Genomic DNA, 18,776 nt, shown 5'->3' on the forward strand with positions numbered 1-18,776 from the left:
TGCAAAGGGAAGTGTCAGCTTGGAACCAGAACCTGTAAGTCATTTATCTGTTGTCCTTTCTTTGAGTCATAGCTTGATCTAATTTCCTGTATATGGCTAACCTCTATTTTCATGTCTTCCAAATCGTGATTTTGAAGTACATGAGCAGTACCAAAGTGATGCAAAAAAAGTCTCCTTCATTGTCAGATCAGAGATGAATTGGTCTTGACTTGCCAGGGAAGAATTTATCTGAAATTTTAAACAGCTAATACAAGAAAGGCTAAAAATTCCAGCGATCTCCAGACAGATATAGTAGTAATGACAATATTGCAGGTTTCTTCCATGACTATATAATCATAGACCGAGTGGGTGTCCTACTGGATTAAAGAACTGTTTATCTTGCAGTCTAAAATCATTAAAAAGATATCTAAGTGGTCCAGGACACTAACTGTTTTCTGTTAAGCAGGTTAGTGTTGTCTGAAGTGCTGTGATGTATTTGAGAAACTGTTACACACCTTGCTTTTTACACTGTTTATTTTACAGTGTTTAGCAGTAGTATTCACATTTGGAGTATTTTTAAGAAATACTTAGCTGAAACATGGGCCATAGAATAAGGACATATAAATTCACAAAGGCCATGTGCAGTCAGTAAGAAGTCAATTTTGTATATGGCAGTAAACGTAGGGTATTATTTTCGTTACAAGTCTTTCTCAAAGATAAATACGCCTTAATGTTTTTATTTTAAGCTGGTCATGTTAAAAGTGATTTTTTTTATTGAAGTAATGGTAAAATGAGTTTAAATTGTGCCACAAAATAAAAAAATAATTAAAATCTACTTACGGGTTATCCAGGAGTAATACTATGGGATTTAGTTCCTTCTTTGGTCGGTAATAAGCTCTGAGTGGAACAATAAAGTTATATAAACCATTTCCAGCAGTTTCTGCTGCAACTATAATCAATTTATTTTTGAATCCATAGGCTTTGGCATCCTCGTAGTAGTTATGCTGGCATCCCTAAAATCAAAATAAGAAACAAGTTCAGTGGATAGTAATCACAGAATCATAGAATGGTTTGGGTTTGAAAGGACCTTAAGATCATCTAGTTCCAACCCCCCCTGCCATGGGCAGGGACTTCTCACACTAGACCATGTTGTCCAAATCTCTGTCCAAACTGGCCTTGAACACTGCCAGGGATGGATCATTTACTACTTATTTGGGCAACCTGTTCCAATGCCTCAGCACCTTCACATTAAAGAACTTCTTCCTTATATCTAATGTAAACTTCCCTGTTTAAGTTTAGACCCATTGCCCCTTGTCCTATCACTACAGTCCATGATGAAGAGTCCCTCTCTAGCATCCTTGTAGGCCTCCCTCAGATACTGGAAGGCAGCTATGAGTTATCTTCTCCTTCTCTTCTCCAGGCTGAAGAGAATAAAGAGATTTAGCTGCAACACTAAAGGGTTTTCCCATTAGAAACAGAAAATTTTATCAGATGACCTGATATGGGCCTGATCAGACATAAACAAATGATTAGCGATGAAAAGGATAAGACATTATAGCTTAGTAAATGCTGAACAAACCTCATCTCTAAGCAGAAAGCAGAATTTAAGTCTTCAGATGAAAGATAAAAATGAGAATGCAGTTTTATCCAATGAGAGAAACTCCTTTTACCTTATCTAGTCTGAGACAACAGAAGGGTACTTTTTCATGCAGAAGATGACAAAATGTGGGAGAACTTCCAATATACGGAGAGTAAGGAGGATAGCCTTTGGCATACCTATGAGAAGAGAACAAACATTTTTCAGTATAGCAAATCACCAAAACACAATCTACTATACACCTATTTCATGGGATGTTTTATGTATGCCTGAATTTTGCAGTTATCTGTAGACTCTGCAATCTGTAGAACCAAGTACATGAACTATCTTGAATAAGGATCAAAGGAATGTGTTTTGTAGCTTCAACCAATTCAATAATGTTGAGTGAAAGCTATCACAATTTTTGTGAACTAAAGGAATTTTGCTTGGGTTGTTCATTTGTTGTTTTTTTGGTTTTTTTTAATAGGTATTTTTGGAAATTCACTGACATATAGTGTGCTGTCCTAGTGTTTTGAGAGTATGTAATGCATTCAGCTCTGGGGTTTCCATCATAAGAAAGACATGGATGTGTTGGAGTGAGTCCAGAAGGAGAGCCACAAAGACAATCAGAGGGCTGGAGCACCTCTCCATAAAGGCGTGCTGTGAGAGCTGGGCTTGTTCAGTCTGGAGAAGAGAAGACTCCAGGGAGACCTTAGAGCAGCTTCCAGGGCCTAAAGGGGTCCTACAAGAAATCTGGAGAAAGACATTTTACAAAGGCATGTAGGGATGAGACAAGGGGTAGTTCCTTTAAATTGAAAGAGGGTAAGAGTAGATATGTATACTACATAGATACATAAACATATATATGATATATATATACAAAATATGATATATATGATATCTTGCTTCTTTACAGTAAGGGTAGTAAGACACTGGAACAGGTTGCCTAGAGAAGTTGTGGCTGCCCTCATCCCTGTGTTCAAGGCAAGGCTGGATGGGGCTTTGAGCAACCTGGTCTAGTGGAAGGTGTCCCTGCTCCATGGCATGGAGGTTGGAATGAGATGAAGCACTCCACAGACAGATAGGAAAAGCCTCATGCTCACAGGCCCTTGTTCTCATGGGTGACTTCAACCACCCTGACATCTGTTGGAAGGACGGTACGGCCCGGCACAAGCAATCCAGGAGGTTCCTCGATTGTGTAGAAGGCAACTTCCTTCTGCAAGTAATAGAGGAGCCGACAAGGAGAGGTGCCGTGCTTGACCTCGTACTCACCAACAGGGAAGGGCTCGTTGGAAATGTGACGCTCCAGGGCAGCCTTGTATGCAGCGATCATGAGGTGCTCGAATTTGAGATCCTCAGGACAGTGAGAAGAGCGTGCAGCAAGCTCACTGAGCTGGACTTCAAAAGAGCAGACTTTGGCCTCTTCAGGAACCTGCTTAGGAAGGTTCCATGCGATACAGCCCTAGAGGGCAGAGGGGCCCAAGACTGTTGGTCGATATTCAAGGATCACCTGCTGCAAGCTCAGGAGTGTTGCATCCCAACCAGAAGGAAGTGCAGCAGGAGGGCCAGGAGACCTCCTTGGATGGATAAGGAGCTCCTGAGGAAAATTCAAATGAAAAAAGAGGCTTATAATAAGTGGAAGCAAGCACAGGCGGCCTGGGAAGAGTACAGGGATGTTGTCCGGGAAGCTAGGGACCAGGTTAGGAAAGCTGAGGCCCAGTTAGAATTAAACTTGGCTAGGGATGTTAAAGATAACAGGAAGGGATTCTACAGGTATGTAGCAAATAAAAACAGACTAGGGAGAATGTAGGCCCCCTCAGGAAGCTCTCAGGAGAAGTGGCTACACAGGATTTGGAGAAGGCTGAGGTTCTGAATGACTTCTTTGCCTCGGTCTTCACTGGCAAAGGCTCTGACCAAACCACCCAAGTCTTGGAAAGCAGATGCAGGGACTTGTGAGAATGAAGGCCTTGGGCCCACTGTAGGAGAGGAACTGGTTCGAGACCATCTTAAAAATCTGAATGTGCACAAGTCCATGGGAAGTGATGAGATACATCCGCGGGTCCTGAAGGAGCTGGCAAATGAAGTTGCGAAGCTGCTGGCCATCATATTTGAGAAATCATGGCAGTCAGGTGAAGTTCCCGATGACTGGAAAAAGGGAAATATAACCCCCATTTTCAAGAAGGGGAAAATGGATGACCCGGGGAATTACAGACCAGTCAGTCTCACCTCTGTGCCTGGCAAAATCTTGGAGCAGATTCTCCTTGATGGCATGCTAAGGCACATGAAAAACAAGGTGCTTGGTGACAGCCAGCATGGCTTCACTAAGGGGAAATCCTGCCTGACCAATCTGGTGGCCTTCTATGATGGGGCTACAGAACTGATGGACAGTGGTAGAGCAGTTGATGTCATCTACCTGGACTTGTGTAAAGCTTTCGACAATGTCCCACATGACATCCTTGTCTCTAAATTGGAGAGACATCAATTTGATGGGTGGACCACTCGGTGGATAAAGAACTGGCTGGATGGCCGCACACAAAGAGTTGTGGTCAATGGTTCAATGTCCAGCTGGAGACCAGTAACGAGTGGTGTCCCTCAGGGATCGGTGTTGGGACCCGTCTTGTTTAACATCTTTGTTGCTGACATGGACAGTGGGATTGAGTGCACCCTCAGCAAGTTTGCCGATGACACCAAGCTGTGTGGTTTGGTTGATACGCTGGAGGGAAGGAATGCCATCCAGAGGGACCTTGACACGCTTGTGAGGTGGGCTGATGCCAACCTCATGAAGTTTAACCATGCCAAGTGCAAGGTCCTACACCTGGGTCGGAGCAATCCCAGGCACAGCTACAGGTTGGGCAGAGAAGAGATTCAGAGCAGCCCTGTGGGGAAGGACTTGGGGGTGTTGGCTGATGAGAAAATGAACATGAGCCAGCTTCAGTGAGCTCTCACAGCCCAGAAAGCCAAGCGTATCCTGGGCTGCATCAAAAGGAGCGTGACCAGCAGGTCGAAGGAGGTGATCCTGGCCCTCTACTCTGCTCTTGTGAGACCTCACCTGGAGTATTGTGTGCAGTTCTGGTGTCCGCAACATAAAAAGGACATGGAACTGTTGGAACAAGTCCAGAGAAGGGCCACGAGGATGATCAGGGGACTGGGGCACCTCCCGTATGAAGACAGGCTGAGAAAGTTGGGGCTGTTCAGCCTGGAGAAGAGAAGGCTGCGTGGAGACCTCATAGCAGCCTTCCAGTATCTGAAGGGGGCCTATAGGGATGCTGAGGAGTGACTCTTCATTAGGGACTGTAGTGATAGGACAAGGGGTAATGGGTTAAAACTTAAACAGGGGAAGTTTAGATTGGATATAAGGAGGAAATTCTTTCCTGTTAGGGTGGTGAGGCACTGGAATGTGTTGCCCAGGGAGGTTGTGAATGCTCCACCCCTGGCAGTGCTCAAGACCAGGCTGGACGTGGCCTTGGGTGATACGGTTTAGCATAAGGTGTCCCTGCCCATGGCAGGGGGGGTTGGAACTAGATGATCTTAAGGTCCTTTCCAACCCTAATTATTGTATGATTCTATGATTCGATTCTATGATCTTGAAGGTCCCTTCTGACCCAAACAATTCAATGATTCGAAGTACCAGAAACTTCGAAGGAATTTAAAAAAGCAAAGCAAGAAAATGGAAATAATTCTGGTACTTTTTCTTTCTCAATTTTTCTTTCAAACACTTTTCAAGATTGACTGAAGTCATTACCTTCTTGTTTAAAAACATACCTTCAACATGGTTGGAATGAATTTTAAATGACAAATCCTATTGCTGATAAGATGAAATTTGTAATTGGCCTTTTAAACCCCAGTATTTCAGACGGCAGATTTAAGATTACTGTTCTATTATGTTTCACTGGAGTTTTACGATTTTCCCTGGGGATTCTCATGCTTGCCACTGATGGGAAACTGTGCCAGGTGAGCCACTAGTTTAATTATCCATTGCAGTTTTAACATCCCTGTCAGTAATCCCAATAAACAATTGCTTATCTGCATGGCAGTTACAGGATTGACTCTTCCACTTTTATCTGAGTAATGCATCATTACTTTCAGTAACATGTTAACAACCACTTTAAATTAGATGTAATAATTTGCCTCATACTCGGGTTTTTTGTCATTCCTACATTTTGAACTCAGACACCTAGCCTGAGGATTCAACAAGCCTTTTGAATGATCACTGCAATCTCAGGACAAAAGTACTTACCTGTTTACGAGCTAGTAGAATCCTGCTTTATAACTACAGCATGTAAGAAAAATGGTCATAAAAATTATTAAAAATTGCAATACACAACTAGATCTTTATAACTGAATATGGAATATCTCCAAACTGAGGAGGTATTCTGTTTTGGGGGTTTTTGAATTTCAAAATAGGCATAACAGCATTCTGCTAACAGGCAATAGCATTTCGTAAAAGGTAATAATTCCATAATTGGCCTTTATGGGTCTTGCTTGCTACAGCTGGACTGATCTGCATGTCAAAAAATCGATGCCATTTACATAGTATTGGCTTTTCAAATTGCATTGTTTAATTTATATTCAGTATACGTACTCTAAGCCTGCAGAGACTTCCTCATCTGATGGGGTAGTTTCATCTTCTGACTGGTCACTTAGCAAGTCACATGTCTGAAGTGAGGATGAGTCTGCAACCTCCAAAACAGGTGCTATACTGGGCCGTCTGCCCTCTCTGCCTCCCTCAGAAGGAAGAGCTAGCGTTGGTCCACTGGATGTTCTGCATCCTGTGTCTTGTAAATCAATAGCCACTGTCCCTGTAGTAGCATAGAAAGCATTTTCTCGATGTGGTTTTTCTACCATTGGTATATATTTTCTTGTTAGCTACCTTTTCAAAATCATACCATATATAACTAATCCATATTTATATGCATCAACAACCTGTATGAATTTATTGAGAAAAGCATTTTTTTTAATTAAAGCAGCTTATGAAAATTTATTACAAGCAACCAGTTGTGAATGACTAACAAATTACCCATGTAATTATTATTACTTTTTCATGCAAGTCTTAAGCAGTTTAATTTCAGTTTAATTGATTATCATCAATTTAAGTACAAGGGCAAACGTTTAATATTTTTTCTTTCTGCGCACTATTTTAATTACTTAAAATTTTGGGAACACACTATTAAAAGCTTTAAAATGCACTATTAATTGAATATGTCGTGGGTTTGGTTTTTTGTTTTCACTTACCCATGCTGGCTATTATACTGTGTACAGGTAATCTAGAAGTTCCATGATAAGACAATTTTGATTCAAGTTTTTTTCTATGTTTTTCTTGCTTCTTAAAAGCAGAATTCTCTTCTTTGGTGATATTTATGTAGAAGCATATATCTGTAGAACTCATGATATATCGAGGACCTGGATTCAGCAAAATGTTTTTGTTATCTTCCTTTCTAACCCCAATCAGACAGACTCCAAACCTTAATTAGAAAAGGAAAGGCATGGTTCATTTTGCATAGGTCATATATACCAGAATTTCCACTGTCAAAAATAAACCCCCAGTATACTTTTGCAGAATATCAACATTTGCAGATTTTTGGATGACAAATGTTTGAAAAATATTGTCTCCCAAACAGACCACTTCTGATCAAGCAGTATTTATGAACTCACGAATCCCTATGCATTTGAATCCAGAACTTTTAATGCTGTGACAGCTGATTTTTTTTTTTTTTTTTTTTTTCCCTATCAGATGAATAGTCCCTTCTGGGAAAATATTAGTAGAAGAATTGATATATAATATTAAAAAGTATTCATCACGTTAAATGCTTCCGTTTTTCATATGTAATGGAAACAATATTTGGAATCCCTTTTTGCAATTCACTCCTAGGAAAGTATTTGGTTAGTGATAGAAAATAAGGTACTAAAGCAGAAAAAAAACTTTCACTTGAGTATGATAATAAAATCAGTGTTCAGTATTTGCTCGATGTCCATTTTGTTAAATATATACAAATATATACACAACTTGTGTTCAGTTTGTATGTCCACCTCACAGAACAGCACTGAATAAGTGATGCATGATCTGGAACCTAAAGAAGGTATGTTAGCACCTAATAGAAAAAATACGGTTTTGCTTTGAACAATTATCAGAATGTAGCACATACCACCTTTAAAATGAGCATTTCACATAAGATGAACGTGCCAGAAGGAAGTTGGATTTTCAGCTGACTCCTGAATACATTAAGTACGCTGACAGTCACACACCCTTTTGTAGATTGTTTTGGACATCAAAAGGGACTGGTGTTCTCATATAACCTTTCTAATGTGTGAATTTTCTTTTTCCTGGTTGCCAAGCTTATCCTGTATATCCTTTATATTTTTTTTCTCAGACTGAGCTGGCCTATACCAAACCAGCATGAGCTTTTACCTGACCAGCTATAACTTCCAGAAAAATATCAGCAAAATATATTAGTGGCCAGATACTTCAACCTAGAAACAGAGTAGTGTGTAATACTGCATCTTTGAATACGGAGCTATAATGCAGGCAAAACAAATAAGCATTTGTTTAGACTTTTAATTCTTGATAGGAAAATAAACATACTTTTTATGAGCATGGAAAGAAGCATATGTGAAGCTCTTCCCCTCATATTCAGCAAAAAATGTACTTTCTTCCAGGTTAATATGATGCACTTCATTACCAGAACATCTGCCATACATTTTCTGCCATTGTTCTGATGATTGCTGACTCTCCCTGAAATATATACAGACAAAGAGAATAATTTAAAACTTAATGTAAAATTATTATCAATCAGAACAGTAATTTATGGCAATAGAAACTACAAATATTTATTAGAAGGATCCCATAGGCTAATCTGAAAAGTATTTAAGATCAAAGCTTAGTAATGATGCATGCACAGAGATTATTTTAAGGAATTAGACATTTTCTAATAGGCATATAAGATTATGCACTTTAATATCACAAAAAATTATGGCTACATCCCTTAAAATTCATACCATCGCTTCAGATGTTTCATGGCAGATTGTGTAGTTCTTGTCAGAAGTAGGTAAAGAATCATTAAAAATAGCTTAGTAGGAAAGACCCATTTGACTTATAGTCACTTTATCTGCAAGAAATATTTTTTTTCTACATTTGTTTCTTGATAATCTTCAATATTTACCCAATGGACATTTTTAGTTACTGTGCCTTATATGTTATGGCAAGTTATAAATACCTTCTTTTCTCAAGTGCAAGAAAACAAATTATAACTTTAACCATATTAAGCATATCATCCTTTATTGTATGATATTAAGCATATCATACTTTACTGTATGGACCGTTAGTGTTAATGTTCCAAACCTCACCTAACAGCAAGAGTTGCAGAGTTGAGGCTTCTACGAATTCTTAACTTTCATGTGCAAACAAGGTTCTGGCTGCATGAGTTTTAATGGATATAATGGATGCATATATATATATATATATATATATATATATGCAGATAGTACATAAAAATCATACATGTGCTGCATTTTGCCACTTGGAGCTAGTGTCTCAAGATATTGGAACATGCTTCTTTGTGCTCGTTTATACTTTTTTAATATCTTAGCACAGTTCCTGTTTTTCTTCAGTTTACCATTCTTCTCAACCCTCAATGTAGAAACATTTTGTTTCAAGATTGAACCAAGAAAACCAATTTTATTGCAACAGTATTAACAAACAGTGCTCTAGGTGCAGAATAAGAGAGCTAGAAATGTAATTACAGGAGAAAAATTTTCCATATTTCACTTTTCCCTCTAAAATAAAATGTTCACCTGTTTAAAGTCTGCTTGGTTCCAGTTAGTTGTCTAAAAGCTTCCCATGGAGCTGTTCTGTAAAGACCACATTAAGTTTCAAGTCAGAAAGGCTATTTTCTTCCAATAATTTGTATCACAATACAAACCCTAAGGAAGTTCTATTACTTGATTAGATAATTAGATAACATTTACAGATCAGAAATAAGATTATAATTAAGATTCAAGGTAGAATTTTTGTGTCTTACAGATGAAAAGCTGAGGAGACAATGGGATTATTTACACCTAGTTTCCTTAATCTGAAAAATAGCATTAAAGACCAAAGTCACCTCATATAAACAGCAGCAAACTTCCCCAGTTTTAATAGCAAGTTGATCTGGCCGAAGTTCCTTAGAAAATGAACATTTTTGTCCAGTTTCTCCAACAGTGATGCTAGAAGATAAGTGCTTTTTAATGTACATACATATGTTTCTTTTCACTTACTGTTTGTTGTATTACCATTCAAATTAGGATAATAGGGAATAATATTTTTCCCTGTGTTTTGCGGCTATGTATTACCTCCAAGGTCCAGTGATTTCCCAGCATACTGATCTTCATGAATATCAGAAATGAGCTGGCACTGTTAACAATGTCAAGACTGTTTCTTAATAAATACGGGAAATAGATTCCCTGCCGAGTAGGTGGCACTTCATTTGTAAAAGTGCAACAAACAGCCGAGACAATGATTTACCAATGAACTGTCAATAAAGGTTTTAATTCTATTAAAATGAATGTCACAAGGTCTATCCTTTTATATAAGGAAGTCAAATACTGACAGGGATTTAAAACTCAATACCTACATAAAATTTAATATAGGTGCTGGTAATAACCAGGATAAAGGATAATTAAATAGGTAAATATGTAAAGGAAAGCAGTTCACTGTTAACGTTGGAAGTCTACTTAACAAATTTCACCATTATTTAGACATGTTTTAGTATTTTGTTTGGATATAAATGCATGTATAGTTAAAATTTTTATTTGTAGCTTAGTTAATCCATTTTCACTTTTTTCTTATACTTAGCCAAACTCAAATGTTCATCTGACATATTTGTATGCATAAAGGTAATTTAACCTAATTTAACAAGTAGCAGTTATTTACCTATTGTTCAACATTAGAATTTATCTAGAAAATAATTATAACCCCCCGCCCCCCGATTTATAAATTAGTCAAATCCAAAGCAGTTTGATGGCTGCAGTACAGTGACAACCTGTAGATGCTCAGAACAGATGCCTATTTTGAAACCAAATTTCCCCCCGAAAACAATGAAGTGCTGAACCATTTTTTTTTCTACCAACACAGTTCAAACACTCTAGAGTCAGTGCAAATCTCAGGAGATGCTTATGAAGAAAATCAGTTTAAAAGAATTTTTTTTTCTCTAAAAATTAGTGTATACTCAATCAGAAAGTTTGAAAGTAAATTTCTGGATTTGAAAATAATTTTAAGTATAATACTTCTGAATATCAGATATATACCTTTATCTAGGTATGAATTTATTTTAGTTATCAAGTGTTTAAATCAATTATGGTATTGCACATAAAAAGTATGAGTAAAAGTAAAATAAATGTAAGAAAATTGGGACATTGAAGTGGTAATTCTGGAAAGAAATTATTTTCACATATTTAAATATTTTACAATTTTTCAATTGTGTGACTTTTTTTTTAATTTTTTTTTTGTCCTTTGCATTTAGAATATTACATTCAAGAACCAAATACTCATTAAAAATCAATGGTTGAATGTCTACGTGTTACAGATCATCCAAACTTAAGTCTTCATAGACATAAAACTTCTAGATTAAAGATGGACTACCTAACAGTTCTAAGTAAAAAGTAAGCTCAAGTACTTTAGTTAATGTTTTCAGTACCACAGTAGTGTGTTTTTAATAGGATCAGAGCAGTCTAGGAAAAAAAAACAGCTTTGTCCTCATTTCCTAATTTTGAATGCTTGACTTGGTGACATTTATCATACAATGAACAGATTTATGCAGTTGTACAAAACTTAGTGAAAAATTAAAATCACAGTTCAGTTAGGACTTTGAGAACATCTTCCAGCATTTTCAAGTTATTTTAAAAAGATATACAGAATAAAAGGGGAAGAAAAATCCTATCAGTTTCAATATTATATACCTTTTTAAGTATGTACATTTTTAGCTGTTAAGAATACTACCCTTCTTCAAAGTATATATAATATGAAAGAACTAAAAAAGGCTCTGTGTTCTGTCAGAGAATGAAAGCTAGAGAGATGAAGGATGTATTTCATTCTTTTACAAGTTTTTGGTTTGGGTTTTTTGGTTGGCTGGTTGGTATCTTAATAGTAGTATATACTTACTGTCCTCTAGACGTATGAACCAGAAGTGTGATTAATGTTGAGGTAGCTGGGCATATACAATTTAGAGCTAGCATAGCATATTTGAATTCCTCTTCACACACAACATGATCTATAGAAGAAAAAAGAAAAGACATAAATTGTTTTAAAAAAATACTTCCCATTGAATATAATTATCACTTCCTTTCCTTGTCTAGGAAAATGGTGAAAATGGGGACAATCAAAGTATGCCTCCATATCTTCATCTTCCACTTGAACCTGGAGAGCAGCTGTGCATGATTTGCCCCATCTATGCTATCACTGAGATTGCATGAGCAGAGTTAATTTTGCAACCAGTTTATGCTTTCTGTAATGCAGCTACAAATGGAGAGGATGCAATGGCTCTGTGAGTCCCACTATTTTGCTGCACTATATGTGAAAGCCAGGCAGCATAGTCCATATTTTATCTTTTCCAACTTCTGCAGTCTTGCATATCTGGTATAGAGACATCCAGCATTGTACAGATATAATTTTGTGTTCACACAATAGCATACCTACTATACTGCAGTGCAGGACTGCTGATCAATCAGGCTGTACTGACTTGCAGACTGGTATTTGTCAGCAGCTCTGGGATTTTGCATTGCACTTCAGTATGTGATGTAGATTCAACTAATATCCTGCCAGGAACTGCTGACAGCTGCTCTCTCCTTGAAAAGTAGGCAAGTAGGATGGTGGTTTTTCCTTTTACAACTTTGCATTTTTTTCACCCCAGTCCTCGTCTGGCTTTTGTAATCACAACACTGTGCTTTGTTCTTGAGAGTCCTTACAAGAAAGTATGTCTGCAACATTAGTACTTGCTGTGAAGGAATAGTACTACAGAGATACTATCTTTTTCTGTCTTTTAATGGAACTTAGTGGGGTGAAGTAAGAAGAGAAAGCAATAGAAGCATTATATGTAGTTCTTTATATTGGCTTGTATTTAAAGCTGCCAAATTTTCTGCACATGCTTTCAGTATTGTATGAATTATTATTCAACTTGTTAGTGTTTAAAATTCAGGTCACAGTTAAATGCTCTCCAGTGCTGGTGACAGCATGAAAAGGAAATAGAAAGCACTCTTTAATGCCATTCATGTATACCTGCAACAGTATAAAAATGGGTACAAGGGAAAAGTCTTCACTGACTTCTTGTCAGTGTAGAAACTTAGTCATGAGGATTTTCTAAGGTCATGAAGGCAGTTATTGCATGACAAGTAATTTTTTTTTTCTTCTCAATTTAGTGTTTCATTCTGTCTATGTTACTTTCAATGACAGAGAACTTGCTTCTGATGAGAAAGAATACAATTAGTATAGCTGATGATCAAGACATCAGCCATATGAAAACTGCTGAGTAAAAGTAAGCAAATCATCCCCCCAGCGAAATCTGAGTGGCTGCATACCTCTACTTCTAATTGCACTAATGTATCATTGAAAGCCTTAGAATCACCTTGCCTCTCTTAAGCTACTTTCCATGCAGATTTTGTAGTATAGCTACACGCATGCCATTTAATGATAATAAAAGTGAGGGTGTACCTTGTATACCTTCTCTATCCTTTTTTTTTGAAATTTCTAGAGGCTTTTCAGTAACAGAATCATCAAAAGGAGAAATTTATTCATTTTCTGAATATCAAGTCTTATTTAAATGTCACAGAGGAGGAATTAATTTAGTTATATGAAGACTGTCAAATATAGAATAAAATAAGGTTTTTCCTCCCCTAAATATATTTCAGTTATAGCAATTAAATATTTCCTGCGAAAATATTTCTGACAGAAATATGTTCGCTTAGTTGACCATGTGCCGTTAATAAATCTATCTGAATTTTATACTAGAGGTTTTGAGAGAGTAAGACATAATCTACTCATTGGATAGAATATCTGCATTCTACTGCCATTAATCAGATGGCAAAGATTTATGAAAGTAAATAATGATTTCCTGAACAAATGAGAATTCTCCGTATTTTTTAATTTGTGTAAGATTTTGCCAGCTTCCCCTTCTGTTTAGAATGTTGTTACATTATATAGCTAATGCTTTTGAAAATGGAAGCAAGGAAAAATATACAGGAAAGTTATTTTATCATCTGCTCTTTCAGATCTTGAACCAAATTGTACATCCTGACCTAAATATATGTAAATGAAATTAATAAACCATGGATGGCACAATGCAAATGAAAAGTATATCTGACTTAAATTCTCCACCTGTTCTATACTGTAATGTATAGTTGACTTTTTGGATGGATTTGATGTAAAATACCATGTTAACAGAGCATATCGCAAACAGCAAACAGATTGCTGTCCTACAGTTGTCATCTTTCTCTCTTACATGTAAGAGGTTCACATTGTGTTTTTACATCAGGAGCAGTGGGGCTGGGACTTGTAGGACTATTTCCCCTCTACTGTAGTCTTTGAGCTTGTGAGAGCTATTTATGGCCTCCAGGACTTGTTATGCATCTGTAAAATGTATATGACGATAGTGCCTGACCTACTTCAGAAGTGTTTTGAAGCTTTTGAATTCTCAGACGTATTTTGCGAATATTTTGTTAAAGATTCTTCAGTGATCTAGTTACCGTGATTAGAAATATTGTAGCCATTTCAAACATGGAGAGGTACTATGGGTTCCTCCTCTTGTCTGGAGTTATTAGACACAGATGACGTCAAAAATAACTTGCTTATTTCTCCATTTGACTGATTATAGTTTTCCTATAACGTTACTATATTTGATATTTACGTTCAGGACTTCTATTGTGGAGCCATGGTGAGAATTATACAGAACTCTATCTGATGCTTTCTAAAGTGAGTAGAGATGAAGCTGGGCAACGGCTCTCCCACTCCTCAGGTCTGGGACATTTGTCAGGACCTGTGACAGCAGGTACTAGAATCAGCAAGTTACTCAGTGTGACAGTGAAGCAGCAGAGGAAACCTGCAGTTTATCTTGAACTGAGTATAGAGTATGTCAAATCAGTTTACCAAACACAAGTATTTTGACTGCATTTATACTAAAGAAATACTCCATTTAGAATTTCCAGAAGCTGCAGTTTCTGTTGAAAATATATTTTGACAGAAAATTTGTTGCTAAGTCTGCCTCAAATAGATGTAGCAATGCACTGCGGTGAGTTATGGCTTCTGTAATGTTCTTGAAGATAAAACAGTACTCGATACTGATCATCATACTGAAGCATCAGCCATGTAGTAATAATGTTCCTAGACCTGACACAATTATTCTGAGAAACCTTACTTTTGTTGATTTCATAAGTTAACATGAGCACAACCAGACCAGATGTAGAAAAATGCCCATTCATTATCTCTAGACTATTTTTATCTGTAATTAGATAGATTAACTAGCTGCATTCCAAATCCATTTTGGTGAGTCTGGACTATGATCCTTTTGAATAAACTACTGAAGGTTTAATGTCAGACTTCACCAATCTGCTAATTCATTGGTGCATTTTGAATAGAGAATGTCAGAAATACGCCTAGTTCCTGGAATTGTGATTATACATAATTTCTGAATATTCAAAGTAAAGGTGATTAATTTATTTTCTAGCATATGTATAAATTCAAGTCAAAACCCAGGCAAGTTAGTCTCTGAATTACCTAAGTATTTTGCTCCACTGTGGACAACCTTCACTTTATTTCATGTGTGTGCTGAAATGCAAGGCCAGATGCATGCCGTAAGGGTACGTGGCCTTTTGTAGGCCTGTGTGTTTGAAGGAAAAAGCAGGAAGATTTAGGAAACCATATATAACTGCCAGTGAGGTAAAGTGCAGTATTACTGAAAGAAAAACTGGGCATGTCAAGGCATTGGTATATTAGAAATTACAAAATAACAAATCAGTGTTTCAGTTGAAGACATAAGACGGATGTTTCCTTGTCCATCTGGTAACTGTCATGTTTGAGTAACTGTAATTAGAGAGTGCTCACACCTTGAACTTGAAAGAAGTTTGCTGTGACACTTAATATGCCCTGTGCTTTTCAGATTCCATTGAAGAATCATATTCAAGCATAGAGAAACTTTTCCACTATTAATAGAAGCAGAAGTTTTCATTTTAAGCAAAGTAGATAAAAGGTGTGTGTCTGCCATCAAGTGAAGACAGGAAACCTGCCTTTCTGACAGGCTGTGTTATCCTGTGCAGCATCTCCATTTTGCTGTAATGGGAATAATGGGAATAATGTAAAACAAGTACTTGACCTATATCCTATTTCTGAAGCCTAAGGCAGAAAATCTCCAGGATGCTCTTCCACAGGTAAATGCAGTCAGGATTTAAATTTCAGGACTGTATTATGCAATCTAGGATAACTGGTCAACCCGACAGAAACTGTGAGAAACTGGGCTTCCAGAGTTTATAAATTTTGAATGCAGTTAAAAGTTAGGCTTCTGTTAGGAGGACATTCTGGACTCTTAGGTTGTATTTTTTCTAAATTTAGGAACTTTTATTTTTGACAGTTATAGCCTATAAACCTGTGTGTAAAGGAAAAAAAAAGTCCCACTACTGAATATTTCTCGTTCATAAAAATGCACAATATCATTCTGGGAAACCACCAGAAGTAAGGATTCATTTCTTAAAGGAGTATCAAATTTAAGAGAAGCTTTTGCATCAAGGCAGTAATAAAAGCAGTCCTGAATCATAATAGGAAAAGCACTTAGAAAAATGTTCCATATGGTAATAACAAACTTTATTCATAAGCACTCTGGACAGGGATATAGTCCGCAGGCCCCCCGGGTATGTATTTCAGAATGAAGAATTGGGTGGGATTAATAACCAAACTAGAGTCCTTTTAGGAAAATGCATGAGCACTAACATTGTTCTCCTGACTACCAGTGGCCTTACAATTTGCGCTAGGTAAGTAAGCATCCAGAGGTGCTTTATACCATGTTTGTAAACTTGCTGAATTTAAAACCACATTAAAATGTTCCTGTGCTATACGTGAGTAGCATTAAATTGATCTTGCTGTTTATTTATTTATTTTCATTTTTTATTTTACAAAAAGGTCCAAATTCTCAATCTGAGACTTAGAACAGATATGGAAAATCACCTCTGTTTTTCAGGTCTAGTTGTATCACAAGCTCCTACAGAGACAAACCATTAAGAAAAATGAAACTCTCTCTTAAAAGTACAATTAGGAACAACAAATTAACACGGTAACCGATAAAGAAAAGTTGCCATGGGTAGGGAGAAGAGATTGCATTTCAGCTGTGTGGTTTTAAGAGGGAGATGAAAAAGCACCATCATTCTTGTCACAGCATGAGCCTTATTCCCTGTTGTGCAATCTCACAGTTTGAGATTACACTTTTATAACTTCAGAACTGCTGTGATGTTTTTTTCCTTCTTTCCAACCTAGTGGTAAATTCAGTAGCTTTTAGAATTATAGCTTTAACTGTTGCTCTGGAATTGCTCTGCACTGGAATTTACTTTTTCATCGCATTCTGGGATGATGGAGGAGACTTAATATTTTTCCATAGTGGGGTTGGTTTTTTTTTGTAATTTTGCATGAATCAGCAATCTTTTGTTCCTTAGAATATCCTTCAAGAAAACAGAGTTTTCAAAATTACAGTTGAAAAGGAAAGCTTTGTTTCGACTTTATAGAGAGATTTTTCCAAAGATAGGCAAAATGAGTTCATCATAAAAGTATTTGTGTGGTTTTGCACATAAGCATAATACGTCTGTATGTAAATATGTATGTGTGTGTGCATTTATATATAGACAAAGAGACCTACCTACATAGCACAGAGAAACAGTTTGTCAATTAAAGCTGTTAATCTTTTATGAGTGGATTTGTTTGGTTTTCTTGATATCATTTTGCATTTTATGTAATAGTTTCTAAGATACATGTTTTACTGTATATAGAATTAAATTATATATCTCTTTCCAAAATATTTGAAAGTAATTAAATAATGTTTTTTCAGCCCACTTAGGGAAAAACGGTCCAAGGGGAAGACTTTCTTTTCCAATTGTTTGTTGGGGAAAATTTGGCCACTTCCGAGATCTTCTCATATACCCCATAGTAACAGTATGTTTTAGTAGACAGGAGTGATTTAAAGACACGGATATGGCTGGAAACCTACCTGAATTTACAATTAAGAAGTAACAATTGTATATCAAATAATTCTACTTTGCATACTACGTAACATGAGAGCAATAATCCTTAAAAGTCCTTATAAATAGGACTTTAATGTAAAACATGACATTTTACTATTGATAGGGTATATACAGACTATGAGTTATTTTACAATATGCGCTCTTAAGCTGCTTACAACCAGTAGATTTCCCTAGGTGAATCTCACTTTCCTTGTGGGTTTATGAAACAAACTGACAGATATTAACAAGTGTTTCAAATGGCTAAAATCTTACCTGCAAACTTGATGTGGAATTTATTCTCAGGTTTCAGTATTTGGACATACAAAGGACAATTTGGAGCAAAGTCTTTAACTGCCCATGCTCTTAAAATGGTTTGATGATCCTAGAATAAAGAGTATGAGGTGATGACAATGAAATAGAAGTAACCATATCTCCTATCAGACTGACTTCATTGAAGAAAACTCACTTTAAGACTATATAACACCAGCTGGTGTGCATGTTATATAAGTGTGATGGTGTTATGTATATGACATATTTAACTACATAAATATATATGCACATACACAGACAAACCAGTAATTCTTCTGACACAGACATGGCTGAGGTACTCTCACTGTTCACCAACAAAGTGTCTCAGACCTCTGCTTTGAGGCTTTAAGCAGGAGGAGAGTCACCAGCAGTGGATGATTTTAGACAGGGATTGCTCCAGAGAACTCAAGCCATACGAGCCCACGGGATGAGATGGTTAGATGATTGGAGTGCTAGGGCAGTGGTAAATGGCATGTACTCTATCCAGAGACCTGGGGCAAGTGGAGTGTCACTGAAGCCTGTTCTGTTAAACATCTTTATCCATGATTTGGAGGAGGTGAAAGAGTGTACACTCAGCAGGTTTGCTTCAAGGAAAAGTCAAAACACTTGAGCGCATGTTCAGATGGACCAAAATAAGATGGGAGGAATGAGCTGACAAGAACCACATGAAATTCAGCAAGGGCACAAGCAGCGT

The 18,776-nt window shown here is 37.0% G+C and overlaps 2 protein-coding genes across 8 annotated transcripts in view; both read right to left on the bottom strand.

Annotated features, from left to right (window-relative positions):
* The window catches only part of F13B (coagulation factor XIII B chain), a 323,209-nt gene that overhangs the window by 144,879 nt on the left and 159,554 nt on the right, over positions 1-18,776 (bottom strand). The gene's annotated exons all lie outside the window — the stretch shown is intronic.
* Positions 1-18,776, bottom strand: part of KCNT2 (potassium sodium-activated channel subfamily T member 2) — a 134,855-nt gene that overhangs the window by 25,375 nt on the left and 90,704 nt on the right. For 4 of the 7 annotated variants that reach the window (XM_061465546.1, XM_061465543.1, XM_061465542.1 and 1 more), the window contains exons 14-21: positions 18,047-18,155; positions 11,688-11,796; positions 9,344-9,400; positions 8,136-8,285; positions 6,788-7,017; positions 6,138-6,354; positions 1,650-1,755; positions 820-992 (exon numbers count right to left, since the gene is read on the bottom strand). In XM_061465546.1, the coding sequence (XP_061321530.1) occupies positions 820-992; positions 1,650-1,755; positions 6,138-6,354; positions 6,788-7,017; positions 8,136-8,285; positions 9,344-9,400; positions 11,688-11,796; positions 18,047-18,155 (1,151 nt within the window). The remainder of the gene's footprint in view (positions 1-819; positions 993-1,649; positions 1,756-6,137; positions 6,355-6,787; positions 7,018-8,135; positions 8,286-9,343; positions 9,401-11,687; positions 11,797-18,046; positions 18,156-18,776) is intronic. The other 3 variants (XM_061465548.1, XM_061465547.1, XM_061465545.1) reach the window with 1 other exon arrangement.

This window comes from Pezoporus flaviventris, unplaced genomic scaffold, assembly GCF_033815535.1.
Source record: "Pezoporus flaviventris isolate CSIRO_AGI_PZ_B2104156 unplaced genomic scaffold, CSIRO_AGI_Pfla_v1 ptg000040l, whole genome shotgun sequence".
NCBI lineage: Eukaryota > Metazoa > Chordata > Aves > Psittaciformes > Psittacidae > Pezoporus > Pezoporus flaviventris.